Source organism: Acromyrmex echinatior, chromosome 7 (genome assembly GCF_024713525.1).
Source record: "Acromyrmex echinatior isolate Ae372 chromosome 7, ASM2471352v2, whole genome shotgun sequence".
NCBI classification, from domain to species: domain Eukaryota; kingdom Metazoa; phylum Arthropoda; class Insecta; order Hymenoptera; family Formicidae; genus Acromyrmex; species Acromyrmex echinatior.
Genome location: NC_141858.1, coordinates 11,147,162 through 11,174,579, shown reverse-complemented (window position 1 = coordinate 11,174,579; position 27,418 = coordinate 11,147,162). Strand labels below are relative to the sequence as shown.

The 27,418-nt window shown below is 33.6% G+C and overlaps 1 protein-coding gene and 1 long non-coding RNA gene across 2 annotated transcripts; one reads left to right on the top strand and one right to left on the bottom strand.

The window, feature by feature from the left end:
• Positions 1 to 9,744: 9,744 nt before the first annotated feature.
• LOC147909183 (uncharacterized) lies at positions 9,745 to 11,057 on the bottom strand. The gene is made up of 2 exons (XR_015545758.1): positions 10,390 to 11,057; positions 9,745 to 10,294 (listed from the first exon to the last, which is right to left on the bottom strand). It is a non-coding gene; the product is annotated as an uncharacterized LOC147909183 (long non-coding RNA).
• A 432-nt stretch (positions 11,058 to 11,489) lies between these two features.
• Positions 11,490 to 27,353, top strand: LOC105149910 (diacylglycerol kinase eta). The gene is made up of 22 exons (XM_011062643.2): positions 11,490 to 11,669; positions 12,502 to 12,706; positions 12,782 to 12,918; positions 13,080 to 13,171; positions 13,250 to 13,380; positions 13,494 to 13,662; positions 13,788 to 13,890; positions 15,141 to 15,457; positions 16,131 to 16,439; positions 16,520 to 16,614; positions 16,848 to 17,040; positions 17,120 to 17,478; positions 17,576 to 17,889; positions 18,009 to 18,342; positions 18,420 to 18,647; positions 18,725 to 18,827; positions 18,918 to 19,187; positions 19,272 to 19,566; positions 19,856 to 20,161; positions 20,240 to 20,335; positions 20,409 to 20,540; positions 22,209 to 27,353. Exons 1-22 carry the CDS (start codon positions 11,634 to 11,636, stop codon positions 22,491 to 22,493), a joined length of 4,509 nt encoding a protein of 1,502 aa, XP_011060945.1. The 5' UTR covers positions 11,490 to 11,633; the 3' UTR covers positions 22,494 to 27,353.
• The last annotated feature ends 65 nt before the right edge of the window (positions 27,354 to 27,418 follow it).

Genomic DNA, 27,418 nt, shown 5'->3' with positions numbered 1-27,418 from the left:
TTAACAATCACAGAATTACGAAACGGTCTGATTGTGAAGGATACGAGTATTTATTGACCGCAAATGGAAGGTGGAGTTTAACGGGTCAATCAATTTTCCGAATGTTTCTTTCGACGGCCACCACCCTGACGATCGCACTTTTATACAATGGGAATGCGAAATCCGCTTACGCATGAACGCGTAGACGTATAAATATACAGTAAATATACAAATAAAAAGGGCATCGATATATCGCACCTCGTCTCTATCTGAGTTTTTTTCCTGTTCGAGAAAACATATTTATATCGTCCTGCGTTACAATGCGATCCATCCCACATTTGGGCAAATATCGGTCTCAATAAATATGCTGTTTTTTCAACGCGTTTATATTCTCCAAAAATTTTCTATGAAAAATTTTGCAGGTGCTTCTTTTTTTTTCAGTAACGTTTGTATCAACAAAATCGCGCACATTGCGGGATTATGGAAACGAAGCAGTAGTTATCCGAGAGAATATTTCATTTGACGTGATGATAAAATGTAGAATGTGTTGGAAGTTTAATTCGATAAAATTAGATTTATATTACGATTGCGTCATTCTTGTATTATGTTTCAAAAGCGGTAAAGAGGAAAAGAGAGGAGAGAAAATTACATTTACTTGATACCAGGGACTAAGCCCCTTCAAATATGAGATATATTATTGTACAAGATAATAATAGTGACACAGAAATGCATGGCCTAAAATTCTTGACACTGATAAAGAAATAATCTAAAAGAGAATAAAATTTATTTTTAAATATATAAGCTTTAAAAATAAAATAAAAATTTAAAAAGTCAAAATAACAGAATATATAGAATATGTGTGTGTGTGTGTGTGTGTGTGTGTGTGTGTGTGTGTGAGAGAGAGAGAGAGAGAGACGCAAACGGACTGTTAATAACCGGAATAAAATAAATTCATTCCACTGTTTTATCTCGATATTGGTTAAATGCGTTGTGGACCGTAATTTAGCCACGACCCACATTTGGTGGGGCGTGGAGATATGGATCGGAACTCGGGACGTGAGAGATGCAAAAGGTCAAGTGTCTATTGAAAATCGGTGAGATTCGGCGTAGAAGCGGTTGCAGAACGTGGGGTGACGTGAAATTTTCATATTCCATCCTGCGTTAGAGGAGCGGATGCTCCATCCGCTCGAATAGCTGAGATAACACCGTAACTGAATAATAAGGGGGAACCGTGCACGACTAACTGGAGCGCGCTATATATTTCGCGTGCGCCGATCGTGGAATAATTTGCCGTATTGTAATCCAGTGTCATTTGCTAAGCGCGCCGGGCAACGCCGTGTAATCAACGCGAATCAGGGCTTAATTAATTTTAATGCCGCGATGGTCGCAGTTGTGCCGTGCTGCAAATTGTACGAATAACCCACTTCGTCGGCCCTCTTTCAGCCACGTCAAGTTCTCGCGCGCACGACATCCGTTCGTCCATTAAAGAGACCGTAATTACGACCGTTTTACGTTCTTCAAGCTGTACAAGCTACACGTTAAGCTTTCGAAAAGCAATTCCCCGAAGAGAAGAGTGCAATTTTAATCTAGTAGAATTATTGATTGTGACGAAGGAAATACTCGTTCCTGAAGATTCCGCCCTTTAATGAAGCTGCCTCCCAAGATATAATTTTAGATTACACAAATCGTAAATAAATTAATCGTTAATCTCGTAATAAATGCTATATAAATACTCGATACTACTAAGATATTATAATACAAGTAAAAAATATTTATTGGAAATATTTATTTATACACCTAAAATATTTATCTCTATTTTATTAATATTTCGAATAAAAGTTTATATAAAATTTCAAAAAAATCAATAAATTTTAATTAAACATAAATATTCTGTATTGTCTGGATCTCAGCTGGCGTTGCGTTTATAAAAACAAAAAAGAAAAGAATGGAGAAAGCAGATAATATGATTAGCCGTAAAATACATATATTATATATGCGTTCAATGTGATATATACATTGTTGCTCCATTTGCTTGAGCCTCGATGTATATTTAGCTGTAATGATGCGGAGCCAAGCGTCTCTACGCCGTGACCACATCCGCGTGCGAGCGGAAGGACCTTTCACGTGCCGCGTATCCTCCTGGGCAAATATGCGCGTTCCATTATGCAAAAGACCGTGCTTAGATCCAGCCGGTGGTGCTTATTGCACGCGTTACGTGCTACTAAAAATAGACGGAAGCGTACGTAGAATAATGTAATGAGTCTCGACATAAATAGGGCCGGGGATGGTCAATGCGGTTGGTGCGGTGCTAATTAAAGTGCGTGGTTTTAGGGCGGTAGAGCCGGAGAAAGGATGAGAGAAGAAGAGGGAGAGAGAGAGAGAGAGAGAGAGCACAGAAAGCTCGGCTTATGAACCCGTGATAAATTCGTGCCACGACACGTCAGATTACATCGTAGGTCGCGAGGGATGATACTTTGATAAAGATCAGTGTTGCCGGTCGACATGTGACAGGCACGTAAGTGAACATGACGTTTTCCTTCTCTCTCATTCGTTTTATTTCTATTCGCATTAAATCACAAGCATCTGATCAATTTTAACATCCACCTCTTCTTCTCGTTCGAGATTCCGTCGGAGAACGAAAATATTTTTTAAGCAACAGCAATTTTTATTGTTTCTTCACCGTAGAATCTCTCTTTGAAGAAAAAAATTGAAATCTTGCTTTGTGTTTATTGAGTCTGAGAATTGGGTCTTTGTAAAAGACGTTTGACATTTTATTTCGTTATAATATTTTTCGAGCTCTCTTCTCTCTCGTACGAAACGTTTTCTGTCAGAAAAATATTATCCGCAGAAAACTCGAAGAATAAATTGCTATTGATATTTCTGATCTCTACAATATAAGAGAGATACGTATAATGTTTTTTTTTATTTTTTATTTTTTTTTCATTATGTAATTCTGTGCTAAAGAATAATATCATTTTTCCATTTGTGAAAGTTCCGATTGCTTTCAAAGCGTCGCTAATGCGACGATAATGCGAGAAAGCATTTGTGTATTAGCACCTTCGACGCTGAATAATCGAGAGGTAGTACCTGAAACCAAGTCTGTGACCCGAGAATGTCTGACCCCTTTTTGCGATAAGTATTAGAGCGTCGTTTTTCAACCCCTGGGTTGAAAGAGGTTCCCATTTAATATCTGAGACTAAAAGCTGAAAATATCTTTGAGCTGAGGTAGGTTAATCTCGGCGTACAATCATACGAAACGTATATTGTACAACGGTAGGAAAAAAACGGTTGGGAAAATCTGCCTGAAGCGACTGCGATTCCGATTTATCTCTGTTCTATGTGTTCAGCGAAGCGAACATTTAGACACGTCTGTCAGATACGTCCGTTTATCGACCTCGGAGCTATCTCATCATCGGGAATCTCACGCTTTGTCTTGTCCGTTATCGCGGTGGTTCGTGCACAGTAGAACTGATTGATAAGCGAGACGCTATGATATCTCCGTTTAATGTCATAACACGGCTGAAGGCACTTGGTAATTTAAGGGACGATCGATCCTTCTCACGGCCCCGCGGATTCGGCAGCTCGCGTCAGGACGGAATGGATTTCCAGGTCAGAAGGTCACGGCGGCGTTCGCGAGCGGCGCACCAAGCAGGCAACACATTCAGTATACAATATTGAGAATTCAGAGCTTTCAGAGCGGCCTCATTTTCTCGTCGCCCGCACACGCCGGAATTGCGTGACATGGTGTCCTCCTCTCCTCTCCTCTTTCTCTCTCTCCCCCCTTTCTCTCCTGTCTCTCTCTCTCTCACTCTCACTCTCACTTTTTTTCTCGTTCTCGCTTCTCCCGTTTCTCTGGGCTTACATCGTCGCCCAGGGGCTACGTTTGTTCATAAAATATGTATGGCACAGTATATACGTAAGAGAAGTTGAGAAAGGCCAAGACCATCCCCGAGAACGTAGTTTTTAGTCGCGCAATACAGTGAGACGATGGCAAAAAAGAGAAACGAGAAGTGATGGCTTTCGGTTAAATCACCCTCTCTCGTTTTTCTTACCTTCACTCTAATATCTGTAAAATATTGATGAGATACCCTCGATATTTGAATTGAGTGATAAGTTTCATCCCTTCTCTATATATTTTTTATTATTTCATTTAAATGCAAATTTATTTCGACGTCGTCATAAAAAAATATACCATGAATAAAATATATATACATATATCGTAATATTCGTGAGCTACAATCCACTTTTCTATTTTATCCGCAAAACGCTTCATGAAGGTGCTATGTTATCCATATATATTTATTTAATATTATTACATTCTTCCGTTTTATCTGATAGACCATAAAACTTTCAGGAAACTGACACGCAAACAATTCTTGATGAAAAGTTATAGTTCTGTGACACTTTCTATTGGTACTATCGATTTGTCCGACCATTTATTTCACATAAACAGGCTCGTCCTGGCTTAATATGGCAAAAATTGCTGTGGCTAAACGATACTTTACACAAGTTAGGAATTGTATTGATGATAATTCCTGGTACTGTTATATGATAATAACGCGAGCTAAATTAATGGCCTGCAAATTCGTTATTACGCGGGTTACGTTAGCGATACTGGATTCTCGTATTTTTATTAACTCTCGTGGGATGCACATCGAGTGATAATATCGAGTTTCACGGGCAGGTGTTATATACCGCGGGCTCTCGCGTTCTAGCCGCGCGTTCTAAATGAATCAAGTAGACCGTATCCGCGTCGTGTCTGACCTAGTTGAAAGTGCGTGCTTAAATATTTCCGACATTCTCAGATGCGTCCAAGGCCGCGGGGAGCGGTACGGTATTAACAACAATAAAATTGATAATGAATTAAGATCTCGTTCCCCTTCGAGCGCCGAGCGTTGTTCGCTAACCGGAACGAAATCGAGAAGCGCGCGCTGGGGTGGTGGGTGGTCCGACACGCTTTTCAAGAGCTCGAGGAAATTAATTTTCTCGAAGTCGAGAAAACTCGATTCGGTCTAATCCGGAGTAATTTTCTCCTCGGGTTCGCGGAAATGTGAGCACCCCTCGCCGTTGTAACGATCTGCTCCAGCTAGTAACAGCCGCATCCCAGATCAGTTTTTTCTTGTATCGGTCAATTTCGATGACCTCGTAAAAATGAGATTTTAAGAATAAAAGATGGACTTTTTACAATGAATCGTTAGTCATCGTTCATATCATATTGATGGTAACTCGGAATTACTCAGACAGCACGGAATATTTATGGTAAATATTTATTAATATTCATTTTTTTGAAATGTTCTATAGATATTTCATACATATTCTATATAAAGCTTTATTCGAAATATTATTAAAGTATAGATTAAATATTTTATGTAATATTTACAATAAATATTTCCAATAAGTATCTTTTACTTGAATTATAATGTCTCATTAAGTATTTGCATAGCATTTATTATGACATTTACAATAAATATTTCATAATATTTATAATAAATGTTTATGATCTGCAATCTAAGACCACAAAAATATTTGTAAAATATTTAAATTAAATCTTATAAATATTTATAAATATTTTATAAATATTTTATAAATATTGTGTGCTGTCTGGGTATAAGTCATAAATCTGGATCATAAATCTCTTAGGAAACTTACATCCAGAATAAATCATATTAGATCGTTACATTAATAGATCTGACGAATCCACTAATGTAACGTTCCCCATGAAAGGGGAAAGGAATGGTTCCATGACTCTCTCTTAGTTTTCTTTTTTAAAAATTTTTACAGCAAAAATGTTATATAATATTTTTAATATTTTTGAAATGCTTCGTCATAATTTTTTAATATTCTAAAATTTTCATTGTACACTCTTAATCTTATATCAAAAAGTCAGTACACGTTGAAATATCTGTATAGTATATAATCAGTCAAGCGGTATTGCACGATGATTAAACGATCAAATTAACTGGTGACGATGATTAATTAAACATAGAAAAGAAGACGGCGGCGAAGAACGAAAGATGTTTTTTCTCCACCGCGTTTCGACGAGCTCACACATTTGTGAGAAGGGATGAATGTTCGTGTGCCAACAAGGAAAATCCATTACTTTTATCGTTATACCACCTCTCTTTCATCCCTCGCTTACCTCGGCGGCCAATCTTTCCGAGTACAAGATAATTCGCGCGATTACGTTGCGAGCAATAATTGCACCGCGTACTTCCCGCTCAATTTCCATCGACATGCAAGTCACGCGTGTTTTTACGAGCGCTCGACAGGAAAATAATTTCTCGTCCCGGGACCGTCTATCGGAATTGTAGTCTCACCGTCGTCGTTCTGCTGGGTTATCCTGAACAATACCGGCGGCCAAGCGTTTCGAAATCTACACAACAATTGCATTCGGATTGAAGCCAATTAAACTCAGTTACATAGAGTGAATTCATCGGGCGTTATTTCATTGAATTTGAAGCGCAAAATATGCGACGAAAATAGGTATTTTACGGTGTAATATTTCGATGATATCAATATCGTGCCATTGTATTCATCGCTCGAGCAAATGAGAGCAAGAGGAGCAGAGGGAGCGAAAAAGAGAGAAAAAGATTCATTACGCGCTCTAGAAATAGCTCCTCTCTCAAGCTCTAATAGGGTTACCATGTTAAAATTTTCAAAACTGAAACTAAAACTTACAGGCCAAAAATTCCGGACACTCAAAAGCAAAGCATAAAATATTCCTACATAAAAACTGTTAAGCCGATATAACTATAAGACCAAAAGAAAGAAAAATCATAAAATTAATAGAAAAGTAAAGTTATATATATAAAAAAAATAAAAAGAGAACAGAAAAAGGTAGTTGCTAGCAATTAAATAATACAATACCTACAATGAGTGCTATATAATAAGTACAATTATTATAAATACAATAGCATAGCAAAATACATAAGTCCAAGTCGAACTTACGTGGAGTAAGGTAACGATTTAAAGAGAGAGAGAGAGAGAATGAATGACTATTAGCTTTCTCATATATTTTAAAATATAACTTATACAAATGATGTTAAATAATATAAATTTCACAATTTAAATAACATTAAATAATATATATTTAATATTATTTAGAGAGAGTGTGTGTGTGTGTGAGAGAGAGAGAGAGAGAGAGAGAGAGAGAGAGAGAGAGAGAGCATTGTGATATGCGAGCCTTTTTCAATGCGCAATGAATAGATCGGCCTCGAGAGTGGTCGCGCGACTCTACACAAAGGCTGGCCATGTTCGAATTTCGATATCGCGACGGCGGCATGAAAGCACAGGACAAGAATGGACGACCGCACAAAAGAGAGACACCTGACCGATCGACACACACAGAGTCTCCGATCTCACCTGGCATTTAACGCGTCGCGTACATCGTCTCCGTTTCACTCCTCGATGATGTGTCCACCACCTACGCCACTACTCACGAGGCTGGAAAAGTGGCTCCGACAATAAAGCAAATACCGGCTGGCGTGTCAGGAAGATGAGTCCACCCACGTGTCGTCAATAATTCTCGCGGATTTGCCCCGATGTCCAATAATTGACTTCATAATAGATTCAAGACCCGCAGGAACGAATTTGTGATTTACCGTCACCGAATTCTTTTCGTGATTCAGCAGGTGGAAAACCCAATTCAGTTAAACCCAACTTCATTAATTTAAGATTGACTTTAATCTCTCGGAATAATTCAATTTATTTTTTATCTTTTTCTAATTATTATGCCCATATTTTATCAATGTAAATTAATTTTAATCGATTCAATTTATTCATCTTTTTTTAATTTTTAAAATAAAAAATGTTGAGGCGTTATATTGGAACTGGACTTTAATTCTTAATATTTTGATATAGATTTGTACATCATCGACGCCGCTACATATATATATATATATATATATATACAGAGGCTTTATTTTATTTTATTATTAAAAAGATCCGAAGATCCTTTTTCGTAACTTTTACGTGACTGCGAGTACTCGAAAAATTTTTTATAAGAAATCGAAGGTGAGAGCTTATCGACGATATTAACGACAAAATAATGCATCTGATCAAATATTTCAAAGGCTGTATATTCGCGTGTTGTGCAAACGATAATAGGATTAACGCGTTCGGGGAACTCGTTACCTTTCATCCCCAGTAAACGCCAACTAACAATAACATCACCTAGCAAACAGGCTAACGTTATTTGTTGTCGTTTAAACGTCAAAATGACATCACTTGACATTAAAATGACAACAAATAACATCAGTTTGTTTGCTGTCAACGTTGTATAATTTCCTCTTCAACTGTTAAATTCATATCAAATTATACCGCATTTGAGTTATTTTTAGTTATTTCTATAATATAGGTCACCACTGCTACCGTCCAAAGTATCGTTAATTTGACTAATAGACAATTCGATTTGACGCATTCAAGGCGCATTGATGCATGTTAAAACCGTTACATACAAATTGAAATAAAAAATAGAAATATAAAAACAGATTAAACCGTAAAATCCTCAATACATTGCATTATGCATTCTGATAATAAAATCCGTATTTTATAATTGGAAATATTTGCATTTTATTTTTACATAGATTAAATCAACGTACAACGGCTTTAATATGCATTATTGTGTATTAGTGCGTCCATTCGAATTTGCTATAAAACAATTTCTAATTTTACTTAAAAGAATATATTAAATTTGATTCAAATTTAATTTAATATCCATTAAACATATGTACTTTAATATGAACGATGTATGTTTTGAAAGTAACCACAGGAATGGATTGTACATTTTGACCCAGATGGAAGTTGAAAATGACAAAGTGTTATTTGCTCTTTTGATATCTAACAATGCATAAATTAGAGATAAATATATTTTCCGGACATTAAAGAGAGAGAAAGCAAAGATGCTGAGTGCAAGCGAATACAAGCAACGTGGACAGACTGAAGATTTTTGTATTCATGTCAGTTGCATTTTAAGGCAAATTGCGTGGACGCAATTCTATTATTATTCTGATACTGTTTATCTTTGAGAATACAACATCTTGTCCAATTCCGCCACATCTCTGACCTCAGAGAGCACAGAGAGTTTAAAAGAGTTCAAAAAGAATTCAGTGATATGTCATCAATTCTAAACTCATTTTCAAATGCAATAAATATTCTTTTCAGAAAAAGAATTCTTTTTATCCCTGAAAATGAATTGAATTCTTTTTGAATTCTGTACTATCTGATGGGTCTTTTTACACACTTACACGTCTATGCATATTTACATACTCATACATATATTAAATTCATAATATCAATTTTTTTTATATCCAATTTAAATTATTTATCATTTCTAATCTAAGTCGCCATTAACTTCTTAATTTAACTAAAAAAAATGGAGTTATGCATAATAATTTAGGTAAAAAAATGTATTAAATTTAATTCAAAATTTATTATTTATTAAATGCTTATTTATTATTTACTAAATGGGTTAATATGGACGATATTTACAGTGAAACTATATAAATCAAAGAAATAGATTAATTTACATTTTGATCCAGATAAAAATTAAATGATAAAAATTAAAAATAACAAAATATTATTTGTTTCAAGGTATTGGATTACCATTGCTGCTTTGATATCTAATAGTGCACAATGTAATTGTTACGTATAATGTTTTACACTACAGTTTTGAGATGAAATTATAATTATTGATGTAATGTTACTGCAGTTAGTATTTTCCGGGCAGCGAACAAAAAGAATTGCCTTCTGTCAGGACTGGACATGTATTTGAAATACTTTTATTTAAACCACAGTTTTTACAATACATATATTGTATTTTATATTTTGTATTTCAGCGGAGCACATAAAAATATTATGTATTTAAAATCGAAAAATTCTAAGTTTTTTATACTTTATAATTAAAATAACATTTAATTGTCAATCTTAGTATCTGAAATACAAGATACAAAATACAAGATACTTTCAATATTTCGTTATTAATATTGAAATACAAAATACAAAATACTTTTATACGCTGCCATAAAACACAAAATACGAAATATTTGCATGTGCGCCGTTGAAATGCATATAATACAAGATACAATTGTTTTACAAATACTGTTTTTCAAATAAAAATATTTCAAATATTATACAATAAGATTGGAAACAAAAGACAAGTAATGTATTTATGTTAAATACATTACTTTAAATACGAAACACCATTACGGTCTGAATGTTAAGATGTTAAACTATTATATATATTCATATATATAAATGAATTAATTTCAGAAATAATAATTGCGTGCCGATATGATTGTCTTTCAACGCGATCAATCTGAAATATTAATAATCCCCCCAAATTTCCCAAATTAATCTTAATCTCAAATGTTATACATACCCAGCCCTGTCTTCTGTAAGAATTGAACTTACAAATATCTCCGGTTTACGATCGAGATGCGATCCAACGCTCATAAACTGAAGAAGCGTTCTATGTTTATCGGAGAAGTATCATCTATTCTTCTTCTTAGAATTTCTTCTTCTTAGAATATTTACGTTATAATATTCCTCTGCAAATCTGCATAAATTGTACGAGAGATGAATTACCGGTAATACAAATATAACTACGCTCTCGAGATTGAAATGAGAAATACGAGCACACTCAACGAACGACCGCATCTCATTTCCTTCCGTTGAGCACAACTGAGTTAATAATTTTCCCTTTAAGACTAAGTTTAGACAAATAAGAGACTTTCGTGGGATTGACGAAAATGAAAAACAGAAATGTTTTAAATAGCATCAAATACACGCATAATCGTGTACTTATGTGTGTATGCTCGCGTATTACATACTTCGGATGACCTATTCATTTTTATATTCAGAAATAGAGAATAGAGTCCGGGAATGGAGAATACCGCGGAATTTTCAACTCGATCGCGTGGGCGACCCTCGTGAGGGAAGATAGCACGCGAAGCTCCGATACACCCTGCTGTCTACCTGTCAATACGACGACACGCAAGACTGTCGGCGACGCGGGAGCGGGACGGAGGGCCGAGGGAGAGAGAGCGCGAAGTATTATTCACGACGGATAAGCGCACGCGATAACGTCTCGCGGCGCGGCCGAGCCGGTTTATTGATATGACAGCCGCGCCGCGTCTCGCCTCGTGACTCGAGGCGGCGCGGCGTGAATAAGCGCGTCGGCGTCGGCGTCAAGTACAATGGCGCACGTGGTCACTGCGCGTGTGACACGCGGTGCGGTGGCCAGGTCGGCCAGGCGGCTCGGCGACACCGGCGTGCTAGTGAGAAGGAAGAGACAAAAGCGAGCGAGCGAACAATGCACGAGCGCGGCGAAGACGTACTTATTTATAAACGACACGGAGAAGCGGCGGGCATGACATGCGCCATAAGAAATGGAGCAGTGCGCTAAAGCCGGGACGGAAGAGCAGCCGTCTCGCGGAAGTAACGGACCGATGCGAACATGCGATTGTTATTGCGGCGAGCCCGATCGGACGCGCTTCGTCACCGTCGTCGGTCATCGTCTTCGTGCGTGACATGTCGCCGCGGGTGGCACGCCGCCAAGTCTCGTGGCAACGCTTGTCGGAGCGGTGATCGGAACCCGCGTGCGGAATCGCACGTGTCACTCGAATGCCGCCGTCGTGTTGCGGACCGCAGTTCGAATGTCGAAGCAACAAAGGGCTCGTTCCCGATTCAAGGTACTTATACCGCGAAGGTTAGGCACGCCAAGGGATGCGCAGAGCCGAGGGTGGCGACGGGACGGTGGTGGTAGTGACGGCGGCGATGCGTCTCCAGCTTTCTAATTAGGTCGCCCGTCTGCCCGCCCGAATGTCCCACCAGCTTAATAATTGCTTCCTACCGCGGCCCCGTAACAATGCCATTATCGATTGTTTTAATAGACAATAGAATGGGTTGGCTAAATAGCGATGAGTATCGCGAGCGACGTTTCGCAACGTTCGAAATTCTGTAGCTTGTTTCGCTGAGCCGGCTGAGTGTCAATCTGCGGTGGTTCTCTTTGTTTGCAAAACGGAACAGCTGAGATGCGGAAGGAGCGAGACTGTTATTTGATCGGAAACGGTGCCCTGCGATGCTTATCCGCATTTTTGAAGCGCCGTTTAATAATAAATCATAACCTTGCATTGAGAATGCTCTATACCGGTGAATTGTAAAAATATATTTACACGAATAAATTCCTTTTACATGCAAAAATAAGTTTCTTTAAAAACATTTTAAAACATTGCTTTTCAGAGAGTTGATATTTATATATCAATATTTTAAGTAATGAAGTTTAATGGATTTTCTACAATAAGCCATTACCTAAGCTTTAAATCCTAAGATAAAAAATTAATAATCACAATAAAATGCGAGAAGAATAATTAATTATAATTGGTCATTTTCTTACGGTTTAAGATTTAAAGGTATTGACTTAGATAATGGGTTATTGTAGAAAATTTATAAAAAACAATACAACAGAAATAAAACATTACTACGAACCTTTTTAATACAGTGTAATTATTTCTTATGTATTAGGTAATCACTCCTCTAAGGTCTTTGGTTCTCTGTAGTGAAAACAGAGAAGAAGACATGGAGGAGTGGTTGACTCCAAGAACAGCGACGGAGAATCATCCTCAAGGTGATTCTGGGACTGCAGAGATATTGGGAGGTAATCATCAGTTTTACGCAACTAATCATGCTAGACCTACATATTGCAATGTCTGCAGAGATGCTCTTCCTGGTAAGGATCTTTTTTCATTGTAAATTATAGTTATTTAAAAATATTGGTTAAATTTATAATGTTACATTGTTACAGGTGTTACTTCCCACGGTTTAAGTTGTGAAACTTGTAAATACAAGGTGCACAAAAGATGTGCTGCAAAAGCAATAAATAATTGCAAGTGGACAACATTGGCATCCATTGGAAAAGATATTATTGAGGACCAAGATGGGGTGTGTATATATGTTATTAAAAATATATTGTATCTTGGAAATAATCAATAAAAGTACATAATTTTAATCAGAAACATATCTTTTAATAACTTCTTATAATTGTTCGTCTGATAAATGTATCAACAATGTACAATTCTTGTATCATTTAATCTTTATTGTAGAACATCACAATGCCACATCAGTGGATGGAGGGAAACTTGCCAGTGTCCTCAAAATGCTTCGTCTGCGAAAAGACATGTGGTTCTGTACTTAGGTATTTACATCTCACTACATTTTTATGTAAGTAGTTGATAAAATTTAGTAGATATTTAAATCAACATATTATTCATAGGCTTCAAGACTGGAGATGTGTGTGGTGCAAAGCAACTGTACATACAGCATGCAGACCTGCCATGAGTATCAAGTGTCCATTAGGACCATGTAAACTCAGTATAGTGCCTCCTACGGCTTTGCATAATATAGGTAATCTATCTGTTTGTATCATAAAACATTATTTGTACGAATTTGTATATAAATATCCAAATATAAAACTTTTATAGTAATAATAATTGTGTACGTGATTCAATTATTATTAGGTAGCGACGAAGCTTGGGAAGCAGTTAGACCTACGGGATGCAGTCCACTTTTAGTATTTGTAAACAGTAAATCTGGTGACAATCAAGGTATTAAGTTTCTAAGAAGATTTAAACAATTACTTAATCCCGCACAAGTGTTCGACCTTATAAAAGGAGGACCAGGTCCAGGGTAGGCAAATCGCTATTGTATGCTATTAATTACAATTAATCAATCGTGAATCTATAATACGTTAGCATACATGTAGCAAAGTGTGTATAAACGCTTCGAATATAAGAATTACGTGTCTTGCTCAGATTACGACTGTTCCGGCATTTTGATCCCTTCCGGATTTTAGTATGTAGTGGTGATGGATCTGTAGGATGGGTTCTTTCAGAAATCGATCGGCTTGGAATGCACGTGAGTAAATGCGTATTTTAAAACTATGAGTGAGGACTTTATCTCTTTCAGCATGATTTCTTAGCGACTATCATTTCATCTCAAATCTAATTACGTTTTACCAGGGCTGCATTGTTTAAAGCGTTTAATATTCTTATTTCTTTCTGCGCATAGCCTAGAAACTTAGTGATATTTTTTGACTTACAATACATAATGCATGAATGTAAATTGCAGTTAAAATTCATTATACATGAGATTAAAGGAGCATTACCGTATATTATTTTAAACTTTAATATATCTATTTTATAACATGTACAGAGTGATTCTTAATTATATGTCAATTCGGAGAATAAATATAGAGACGAATTTTTATATATACATAATTATTATTAAATAATATATTTTAAAATATTATTTTTGAAAAAAAATATGTATGAATCTTTCTTTCCAAAATATTTAGATTTTTTTTAGTTCAATCGAGTACTGTGAGATAACTTTCGATATTTTTGGAACATCAGAAACATCAGAATTATCACAAGAGAGGGTATATTTAGATATGACATGATTAAATTCGATTTGAATTTCATCTTTCCAATATCGACAACTTAATTCTTGAAATAGAGATTGGTAATTTACAGTTTGATTAGCTCTGAATTATAATCTTTTGAGATGGGTGCAAAACTTGGATTGGATTTAGATCGCATTACTTCTTGTTCAAATAAATTATATTCTGTAAGTAACAACTTTCTGATGACGTTTTCAAGATATCAGAAAATGTACATTCAAACTTTCGCGCTTATCTTATTTAATTGTCTTGGAAAGAGAGATAGATTAGAGAATGAACATTCCAAATATTTTTTTAATTTATTAACGGCTCGGAAAATAAAACTTTTCTCGAACTCTGCTTATTCTTTTGAATTATTGATGTATATTCGAAAGAATTGCCTTGTAACTAATATATACAATGTTTGAGCAATGCTAATATTCAGAGCTATGATATTGCAGCCAATGGTATTAATTTTTTCAAACTTTTGATTATAAACTGCATGGCGTGTCTCTTTTATGATTTTATTCCAGATGAAATCGGTGTGTGCTTTAGGCTTCTTTATATACACGAAGCTTTGTTAACTTTTTTTGCAGGCGGTAAGTGTATGCATGACTAATCTATCTAATCTATAGTTTTCATTAGGAACTAATATAATTAAAATGTACTACTAAATGCATTGCGTAAAATGAAGAGAGATATAGATTTGTATTTTTTAAATTTGCAGAGGCAATGCCAAATTGGAGTACTACCTTTAGGAACAGGAAATGATTTAGCGCGCGTATTAGGGTGGGGTTCGTCGTGTGACGATGACGCACATTTACCTCAATTAATGGAGAAGTATGAAAAAGCGGGTACAAAAATGCTAGATCGATGGAGTATTATGACATTCGAACGCAACATATCTCTGTCATGTCACAAAGTGACTCAGCCGGACCCGACTGAAAAATCGAGCATAGCTCATCAGTATGAAGACAGCGTTCTTGCTCATTTAACAAATATTTTGCAATCTGATCAAGAAAGTGTAGTTTTATCTAGTGCCAAGTAAGTAATATAATCATATATGTGTGTGTGTGTGTGTGTGTGTGTGTGTGTGTGTGTGTGTGTGTGTGTGTGTGTGTGTGTGTGTGTGTGTGTGTATATCCCGATATTCGAAGGTAATATTATTGCAGCATGAAATTTCATGAAAAATTAAATAATAAAAATGTAAGGCCAATTTTTTCTGTAAAATAGTTTTTTAAATATAAATATTAAAAGTTTAACTAATTATTAACGTTGGTTAAGAAGTCATCTATCCGTATTGTGTGCGTACAGCGGCAATATTTCGTTTAGTATTTAATTGCACGCATGTCACACGAACAAATGACTTCGAAGGCAACGTTTATGATTAGTCAAACTTTAAAAGTTCATACTTAAAAAACTACCTTACGGAAAAAAATGGCTTACACTTTTATTAAGTTTATTTATTTATATATTTATTTATACTGAAGAGGATCCAAACGTATATTTATTTCTTATAATAAAGTATATATAATTACACACTTACAACCTGTGTTGACTCTCAAAAGCTCTCTTTAACATTTTAATTTATACTTTTATTACTTAACTGTTCACGAAGTTTCACAATGCAATAATATTCTTCTGGGATTTCGGGACACCCTCTATGAATTTGCATGAGGTTTAAGTTTTAGCATTTAAAACAAGAGTTTTCTTACAGAGTTTTATGTACAACAGTAAAAGATTTTGAAACATATATACTAGAAGCCAGTCTAAACACAGGGGACCAACAATTGGGAGAAAAATGTACAATACTTCAACAAAAACTTGACCTATTGTTGCAAACATTATCAAAAGAAGAAAGCTATTTCTCCGATAATACGGAAGACATTGACGTTGGCACTCTAAAAACTGACACTTTTAGCAGCATCCAAGAGAAAGGTGTTTTAGAAAAGCCAGAAAAAGAAATGACGAATTTAAAAAAAATTAAAAGAACATGTTATATGGAGAAAGATATTGTAATGTCCAGGTATAGCATATATTCATATATTAATATACATTGTATTATAAATGTTGAAAGTGAGATGTATGTTTTAATGATGTTTACAGAGTAAATAGTTTGAAAAAAGCTGTCAGAAAATTAGTGGAACATGCGGAAATACCTATCGGCGAGCAGAACAATCTTTCGGATGAAAAACAAAGCAGTAAGATGTCAAATATCGCAAGAGTATTCGATAGTTCTCCGATAAATATGACAAGTTAGATTAAACTTGTCATAATATTTATCGGAAAATTATTGAATATTTCCTTTATCTCTACAACGATAAAACTGATTTTCATATTTGTTTTTCTCCGTTATTATGGATAACTTTGGCGAAAAGCAGCAATTGAACATAATTTATCAATAAACTTATATTGTTGGTCTGATCGTAAACAGATCAGGCCATATGTCTACCAATTATAGAATCCAACAGCATAGAGATCTCTTGCCCAAGTCCTACTCCTAATGTGGCATCCCTGAGCCCAATGCCGGATTTAAGGAGAGACTCGCAACCCGAAGAATTATTGACGCTTCCTGCACCCGATAGTTTTGCCGACAGTAGACGAAACAGCGAAAACATACCACAAGGGTAACTTTCAACATGAACTCAATGGCGTATTGTCAATATTTGCATTCTACAAGTTACACGTAACTCGATATAATTTTAGAGTTCTCAATTTTGACATGCCCGCAGTGCAAACTGTCAGCGGTCAAGAAATTCAAGCAGCTATTAATGATAATTTTCTATTGTCCGAACCGACACAAATAGAAGCTTCCTCTGACGTTCCAATAACTGTGACAAAAATTACTTTAGACACAAGTACACCGTCAGATGATGCAACTACAGTTGTATCTCTTGACATGGATTCGTTTCATTCTAAAAATATTTCACCAGAACACGTGCAAAAACCCGCGATTGTCAAATTAGAAACTAGAAGTAGCTGTACCAATAGTACAGATAGCATGGTTTCCGAAACTTTTGATTCCAGGAGTTACACTGTGCGAAATAGCACATTGAGTGAAGTCGGTAAGTAAATACTTACCAATGTGGCAAGTATCGTAAAAGTGTCACTTTGTATGTATTTCTTATCTTGTTATTAGATAATTTCTCTGACACTTTTCAGATCATAAAGACAGCGATATATTTGACTCTACAAGAAAATGGGAAAATGCAGAGATAGGGCACTACGATTCGCCGGATAATTCCGATATGCTTTCCAGTGAAATTCAACACTCGGAAAGCGGCTTGGAAGATTTGAGTTCCCTCAGACAAGATGTTATTATGGGTGATGTGATAATGGGATATGATTCTGTCAGTGAAGGCTTAGAATTCGAGGAATCGCATAGATATTGCGGCTTAGCCCAATTCAGCGAAGGGAATGACATTGGAAGATACTCATTTAAGAAAGGCAGAAAAAATATAAAGACGGATAAAGAGGTAAATAAATATTTCGATTTTTTTTTAAATTAAATATGTGAAATTAACTGTTTTTATATAAGTTAATTTTATATATTTTATGTATATAATATATAAAATTAACTGTTTTCTGTTATCAGGGAATGCTAAGTAAATATAAAACGGAGGGCTTAACAACATGCGTCCGTGTCTCAGGAATTAAGTCGCCGCAATCTGTGGAGACAAACGTTGTTCTTGAGACTACATTTGAAACCATTGAAAAGGAAAAAACATCCGATTTGTTGAGACCAGTATGCTGTTTTCCTGTTCCGGACAATACCAACGAAAAGTGCTCTACAAATTTTCCGCCACAGATTAGTGTTATCGTTGATCCACCAAGTCCATCGTTGTCAATTGAGAGTCATCACAAATTTAATTTAGATTACAAATTGGATCCACATGACAAGCAATACAGTGGCAATAGTATGGAAAGACGTAAGTTTGATCAATTAAAAAATTATTACATGAAAATTATATATGCATATATTTTAATAATTTTTCTAATAATGCAGTAAGCGTGGAGTTACCCAACTCAGGCTTCTCTCCGCAAGCTACACGGCGTATAAGCAGTGGAAGTTTGTTGAAGGCATCAGAAGTTGTGTCGTTGATGGCAACTACCGCTCGTTTAGGTGGCTCGAGCATGAGCTTGCGCCACGAAAGAGCAAAATCTGTAGACAAAACGGAAGACGTGAAGAAACTTCCTATAATAAATCCTTTAGTTCGATTGCCCATGTGGCCAAGTGAGTAAAAATACAATGTTGAAATATGATCTTTCTTATTTTATATAATTATTTACGTGTCTTTTTTATAAATACAGATGTAAGTGGAGGAGCTGGTCTCATCAGTCAAGTTTTATTGGCAAATGCAGACGCTCTATGTGCACCGGTATCGCCATTAATGGATCCAGATGAAACATTGATGTAATTTACACATTTACACATCTGATATCATTATGTAATTAGTACATTTGACGTATATATAGATATCACGAAATTTTTTTTGTACTATAGGGAAGGCTACTTTGAACGATGTGTCATGAATAATTACTTCGGTATTGGCATAGACGCAAAGATTAGTCTTGATTTTCACAATAAGAGAGAAGAGCATCCTGAGAAATGTCGATCGCGTGCTAAGAATTATATGTGGTACGGTGTCTTGGGTTCTAAAGAGTGGATACAGAAAACTTATAAAAATCTTGAGCAGAGAGTTCAATTGGAGTGCGACGGTCAAAGGATACCATTGCCGTCCTTACAAGGAATTGTTGTATTAAATATACCAAGGTACTTGTGATAATAAATATATCTATATATGATTTTTATCTAAGTTATCCAATTTAAAAGCAAAATTTTATTCTCTAATAACAGTTTTATGGGCGGTACAAACTTTTGGGGAGGTACAAAGGAAGGAGATCTATTCTTGGCACCATCATTCGACGACCGTATATTGGAAGTAGTTGCGGTTTTCGGATCTGTTCAAATGGCTGCTTCGCGACTCATAAATTTGCAACATCACAGGATAGCTCAATGCCAAACAGTCCAAATTAATATCTTAGGAGAAGAAGGAGTTCCTATACAAGTCGATGGGGAGGCTTGGATTCAACCACCTGGTGTTATAAAAATTATACACAAGAATCGCATGCAGATGCTTTATAGAAATAGGGTATCTATCAAGGACTCGCAAACTCCTTTGTTGTTTTGCCATTAGTTGTCTACAGTATTATGGATTTTTAATAACAAATAATAACAAGATATGACATATATATATACCTTTAAGACTTGAGTTATAAGACAGTTATTGTGCAAGATAGTTACTAGTTATTAAAAATTTACAATGCTGCAGATAACTAATAACAGAACAATGGGAGTTTATGAATCCTAGTATTTATCGTGATTTTTTTAACGGAAAAAATAATTTTAATTTATGTAATCGAAAATATTTTTCGTCTTAGGCACTTGAAACCTCATTGAAAACGTGGGAAGAGAAACAGCGCAGTACATTAAGCGCTCAATCTTCTTCTATAAACAATACATCGCAATCCAGACCACAATTGCAACTTTGCAATAAGCCTCCTCAGTTGAACGATGAAGAATTAAATATCCTATTAAGTTTTATTGAAACCGTAACAACCTTGGTCAAGTGGGTAAAACTACTGATTATATCCCATCCGACCCTGGAAAGAGATCTGTACCAAGTAGCCTCGCGAACAGCATACGCGCTTGAACAAGTACATCCCAATGGTAAAATCTTACAAGGGGTAAGTTTGAATTAGGGAATTAGAAATTTGTCACGATAATCTACTTATTTTTTTAACTTTTTCGATTTGTTAATACAGGTAAGCCTGAGACCCATGGTAACTGAGTTAGTATCAAGCGCACGGCAATTATACGAAGAATCTTGTGAATTACTGCGCGATAAAGCACATAACTTGGTGAGCGGAGCAAATGTTGTGACTGTAAAATATTAACGCAATAATTAAACTAACAGTTATCTCCTTAACGTAGAAATTACGAGAAGATTTAGAAAACAAGTTATCTGTATCTCTAGCTCAAATGGAACAGCAATTACGAAAATGTACCTTTGATGAAGGAGGCACAGGGCTGGTTTACTTGCAAAATATTCCCGCAGATGATCAGGTATAGTTCTTTCTTATAATGCTTAATGCAATGCTGCTTAAAGTCAATTATTTAAAGAGATACGAGTTATGAAATTAACTATTTTTACATTTTTGTCATGTATTTTGCATTGTGATAAAATTTACATATACACTGAGAAAAAATTTATTAAATTTTAATAAATATTATTTTGAATGGTCCTAGCAAAATATTTATTTACGGTAAATAAATATTTATATAAATGACAAAAAAAATCAAATTGAATCAATAGTTTTTGTATCTAACAAATACATGTTTAAATTTATTAAATATATTCTAGGAATATTCAAAGAAATATTTATTAAAATTTAGTAAATTTTTTTCACAGTGTACATTTTGTAATATTTACCATACAGTTAATTGACGGAATACTAATTGAATTTTTAATATTTAATATACAAAAAGTTTATTTTATAAATATTCAAGTATTCGCGCTCACAAACATAATTTAAAGAATTAGATTTATATAGATATCTTTGGGAGGTACAATTAATTTATCTGTGCTATATTTATAGTTATTCATAGTTTTCCACAAGATTATTAAAATCAAATAAAATACATTGATAATAAAATTAATGATAAAGTTTTCCATTATCTTATTCTATTGGTATTCGATATTCCATCTTGCCAGTATATTGCCAAAAGAAGATTATATAAAACACTATTCTTGTAAATAAGTTTTGAGAAATGCTAGTTAGTTGGATAATACAAAGATAATAATATTATGAAAGCACCTCTCTTTACATACATATTTTACACGAAAATTTACAATCTTTTTTGAGAAAAGTTTACAATTCATTATGCGTAAATGTTGTTTTCAAATGATAATTAATACATTATCCTATGCTTTGTTTCGGATTGATTGAGTGCTCAATCCCAGTGCTGGTAATATGCTTTTAAGTATTAATGCTTATGACATTAGAGAAATAGAATTAGCATTTTAGAGACTTAGTTTTGCGGAACATGATGCTGATTATTTTTGTACGTTTGTATGTATGTGCGTGCGTGCATGTATTACATCTGCTGAGAGATGGAATTGCCGTTTAGATTGCCTTTTATTTGTTTATTCTCGCTTGCGGCTCTACTATAGTCCACAGTGAGACAAACATATATTGTGTGATATTTAGCGACGCTGTACTTATCTTCAGTTACATTAGCCAACGCAACACATCTGAATATGCACTTGAATTATATGCAACTTAACTTTTACTTTTGTTATCGCGCCTCCGGTTTCTCATGATTTCGTGAGAGTTTGTTGCACTGTAACAATGAGAGGGGAACTTTCGTGATTTTATGAGAGATGTATCTTTTAGTGAATGTATATGAATCTTGCTAAAGTACAACAATAAATATATATAATGGAATATCTTATATATATTGTCTCATATATATTGTCTCATTAATGTATACCGAAAGCATATCTGCAGTATTTGCGCGACTTTGAATCACACTATCGCAAACGACCATATAGGCCATTCGAGAGCTACTTTGTATGCCTGACGAATCCATTATCACGTATAATCCCGAGTGCAAATCTTCACCTGCATATGATTAGCATGTTTCTAACGTATGCGTATAAAATAGCATACCGCTTTACTACTAATCTGACTAACCGTGTACTAACCGACATCTCGAACTCTGGATCTGCAGGGAGATAAAAAAAATCGTCATCGAGGGTTATTTTGGTTGAAGTGTCGTCGCATTGCTGGCAGCGCGGGTCCGGCTCGAGATCTGGTTACTACTTGGGGAGTTCCGGAGGTCTGTGCGTGGTTGGAAAATCTGCGACTGGCAGAATATACGGAGAAATTCATTGCTCATGATATACGAGGTAGAGAACTATTAACCCTAGCTCGTCGAGATCTAAAAGAATTAGGAATTACAAAGGTTGGACATGTGAAACGTATTTTACAAGCCATCAATGATCTGAACAACTGAGTTCAGGTCATGTAAGATGTTATCCCGAAGAGGGCATATTCTTCTGTTTCGTTAATGTTGTATTAACGTTTTAGGGCAAGAAAATATCTATTTTCTATGAATTTATTTCGTTTGTATGTTCTTACTCTAAAACGTTATAATTACAATTCTCGAATAATACTGTGGGGATTAAATGGAAGGAAATGTTGAAATCCATCTAATGTTACTGCACGGAAGGAGACCATCTTATTTGTTATTGTATAATAATAAATTCAGCATTACTTTTGTGAGTAGTCTTTGTATGGAAGGAAACCATTTTGTCTGTGTCGAATTCTTTATTAAAATATCGTACATGCGAAATGATTTCTTTCCATATAAAGACTACACACAAGAGCGAAGCTGAATTTATTATGCACTAACAAATTTTCAGCGCAATTCTATTTATATATCTGTATATATAGTACAAAATACGTGATTCTAGAATAGGCACTTTTGTCCTTTTAGATATACATTGAAATGTAAAGAAATTTTCTTTAATGTTGCAAATAAGTTGATTTAAATTCATTAGTGTTTTATACAAGACATTGTATAAAAGACAAAAATAAGTAAGTCGTTGTAAATCTTATTAATATCCTACCTAGAGTATTAGTATTCCACTATTAGTCTCTATTAGAATCCACTATTAGACTTCAAAGGTCACAAGTTTATATCACAAATAGTTCAGATTTATGTTATAATATATATATTCATGATCTTACTTTGCAAAGTAAGGAGAGTTTCCATGTCTCTTTTAGATACATATATCAATCTGTACATACCATTTTCAATCTGTAATAAAATTATAAAATATATTAGTCAATTGTTTAAATGTATAAGTATGTATGATTTTATGAAATTTTATTGAAAATAATGTTAATCGAAAAAGCTATATAACAGGAAGGCATTTACCTGATATATTTTTCTAACAAAAAAAAGATATCAAGAAAGTTCAGAATGTTAATCTCTGATAAATAATTTTGATTATTAAATATTATTAAATATTATTTCTAATATTTTTACAAATTTTCAAAGTATTCATATAAAAACACAAATATTTGTAAACACAGATTTTAAATTAGTTTTATGCAGAATGTGTATATAATACCTGTTTTTATATGTTTCAAAGATTTATTTAAGTCAGCGATAGCTTTAAAAACGTTGAAAATTAACATACACCCTATTGAAGCAATAAAGGAAAAAAAGAATATATCTTCTCATAAGTCTGCTCATCTTCAGTCAAAATTACAAACGGCTACGAAAAATTCATTCAGGTAATTAAATATTTAAAAATTAAATCAATTTTCCAGAAAAAAAGGAAAATAATAAATTAAATTCTTTATGTCTTAAAACTATATATATTGTAATGAGGACATACACAGCGTGGTGCGCAATACATAAAATATATTTACTATAATTTTACATTACTGTACTTGTTGATACCAAATTTCTTGAACGTTTCGATTTATTTGGATAGTATCTTAAAGTAATATTGTATGTCTATAATTTATTTCTATAATATACTGTAACATATTATAATGAATTGCGCTTCGAATTGTGATTTGCAAAGATGAAGTTATTCACTTCGTTGGATAACTTCCAACGAAGAGAATTAACGGCATTTCTCAATTAAAAAATAATATACTCATCCTCTGTCGAACGCAGTGACCACCTCCAACATATGCGGATTAGAATATTGTTCATGGAAATTATATGGATTGCTGATGATGTTGGTAGTTTAAAATGAACCGAAATGTTCAAGAAATTTGTTATCAACAAGTACAGTAATGTAAAATTGTAGTAAATGTATTTTATGTATTGCACACAAGTATATTCGCTGTGTATACTCTCACTCTTGCTGGCTAATTAATATTTATTATTGTTTGAATTTCGAGAATCCTATTAAATATAATTTGATTTTTGCTAATATATTGTAATTTTCATGCTTATTTAATATCTATCAATTTTTATAACTGTCTTCTGCTCTTTTTATATATATATAGATATACTTATCAATGTCATCTTGTGTGTATTCTTCAGATATTCCTGCAGTAAGATTATTAATATATGAAATATTGACAATCTCATATTATCGTGTGCAATCCACATGTGTATGATAATATTCCTTTCCAAAATGTGTATATGTTGTTTTATATAGGAAAAGATGAGATAAGGCAGATTCCTTAAGCGGAAATGGCTTTTTTTAATTAATGAAACAAATGAAATTTAACATAATGAAACTTTGAAATGTTCATTGCGAAATCATAATTAAATTTTCAAATCTTACAAAAGTTGTATTATTATTAAGATTTTTATAAAACTTAATTTTGATCCATTTTATCTTATAAAGTACTAATAAAATTTTAGGGTTGTCACAGACCTGGAAAACTGAAAAATCAGGAAAATTGAAATTGGTCATGAAAAACCGGGAAAAGTTAGGGGAAAATGTAAAAGAGACTGGAATTTTAAATTTTGCTCACAATTCTCTTAAACTGTTCCTATTCTAAATAATTTTTATAATTTTTTTAAATATTATATTTGATATTTATAATCAAATACGTTCAAAACTCGTGCACTTTAAATGATTTTTTTTAAATAATTAAAATTTATATTTTATTCAATAATTTTATTTGATCTTTTTTCATCATAACTGCATTCTTTTTTTCAAAACTGATTTATTTGTTGGCTTGAATTTGCCCCCAAAATTTTATTATGCTACTAAACTTCTATATTTTTAATAATATAAGCTAACTTTTTTATAATGTTAAAATTTTTACATATTTTATATTGGTCATGGAAATTTCCCGTTTTTATTTGGAAAACCTGGAAAAATCAGGGAATTTTAAAGTTCATTTTCTGTGACAAAACTGAATTTAGTAAATGAATCATTTTACCCCGCAATCCGTCTTACCTCACCTTTTCCTACTTTATTAAAATAAAGCAATTATCGAATATACCTCACAATTTATGTGAATATTGAAAAGATGTTAATCTTAACGTACAGATGTCAATCTAAATGTTAATCTTAATATATAAACAAATGTATTTAATCGTAATTACTATTCCTAATGAACAGTATTTTAAAAATAAGCTTCAAAGGAATTTGAAGAAGAAATTGTATTCATAGAATATAAGATTTTCAGGAATCTATTTGCACTTATACGTTTTCTAAACATTTTTTTCACTTGAGATGTATCTTATACTTCTTTTCAAATGTATGTATTCATGAGAGCACATTTTATCCTTTTACTTGTGATATTTTCCTAATCTTAAAGTTATTATTATGTAATTCGGAATGGATGAGCAGATTTACATGAAGATATATTTTTTCTTCTCAATTTGTGACGTCTTTTATCACCAACTTAAATAATCTTTGAACTATATATAAAAGCAATGGTATTATACACATATTTTGTATATAAAACTAATTTAAAATCATTGGTTGAAAATGTTCGCATTTTTGGTAAATTTTTAGATCAGGGGACTCCCCCCCCCCCCCCCAATAATCTTGACTTTGACATATGTACACCCTGTATATTCGCGGAAAATATAATCACTATTAAATTTTATTTATTATTTGACGATTATTTAATGGGTATATAATAATCTAACCTGTGTACCATGTATTCCATCGAAAATTACGTGTTATTCATATAGCAGAATAAAACGTTATTTTTCACACAAATTTATTTTATTAATAATAACTCTTTAACTGATAATGAACTTGATGGAGGGAGATGGGGTGAGAGTCGCTTCGCGTGGAAAGCCGAACATTTTTAAGCAAAAGAAGATATAGAATAGTACTTAATATCGTATGTATAGTAGAAATAATACGTTATTTTTGAAACTTTTGTTATTAATAACTTTTTAACGAAGGACGAGCGACGGCTAAAACTTGTTGGAAGTCACTCAAGATCAAGATCAATAGGTGGAAGGTCCTCTGATCTAAAGATACCGCGTTTTTATATAGTGAATAATTTGAAAATTTCTAAAAATGCTTGAAATAATTCAGTTTTGACAATCAAAATTATTTATCAGAGATTAACATTGTGAACTTATCTTGTTATATTTTTTTGTTAAAAAAATATATTAGATAAATGTCTTCGTGTTTTATACACATACAGTTAAATAATTGATCAATAAACCTTATAGTTTTAGATGAAAATGGTAGTATAAATTGATATATATATATTAGGTGTAGTAAAAAGAAATCCATTATTTTTCCAATAGATGGATTTCTTTTTACTACCTAATATATATATAATTTTTTTTTATTTTAAAAATCAGAGACATAGAAAATCTCTAGTTTGCAAATAACCATGAATACATACATTACAACTTTTCTTCCTTTATTAAATCTGACAGTACTGTGATAAAAACTAATCTGTAATGCAAGAAAAATTAATCTCTACGATATTAAAATATTATTTATATTCCAATATTTTAGCAATATACAATATTTATAATATTCTTGAGGCTTCCACGGGTGCTTTCTATATAAAGATTATGCATTTCGCGGGTTTTTTCCGTGCCCATTCTTGGAATGCCTTTGGAACTGTATTATAAATCCTGTGCTGTATAAGAAAAATCTCGCATTGGATCGAAAAAGCTATTTAAGAATAAACGTGTTCAATTTGTTATATACAAGCACTTTATCTTGATGAAAGTAGATACATAAAATCTACTATTGCCAAGATAATTACGCATAATTTCTACATGTATTAATCTTTTTGTACTTAAGTATATTATAAATTACATATTGCATTATATAAGATGAAAATTTTACGAATTATTCACACTCTGTATAAAGAGATCACTATTCTGTAATAAAATTAAATATCAAAATTCTGTATTAAAAAATTTCTACATTACTCTTTTCCCTAATAAACTAATTATTTAAGTTATAAAAA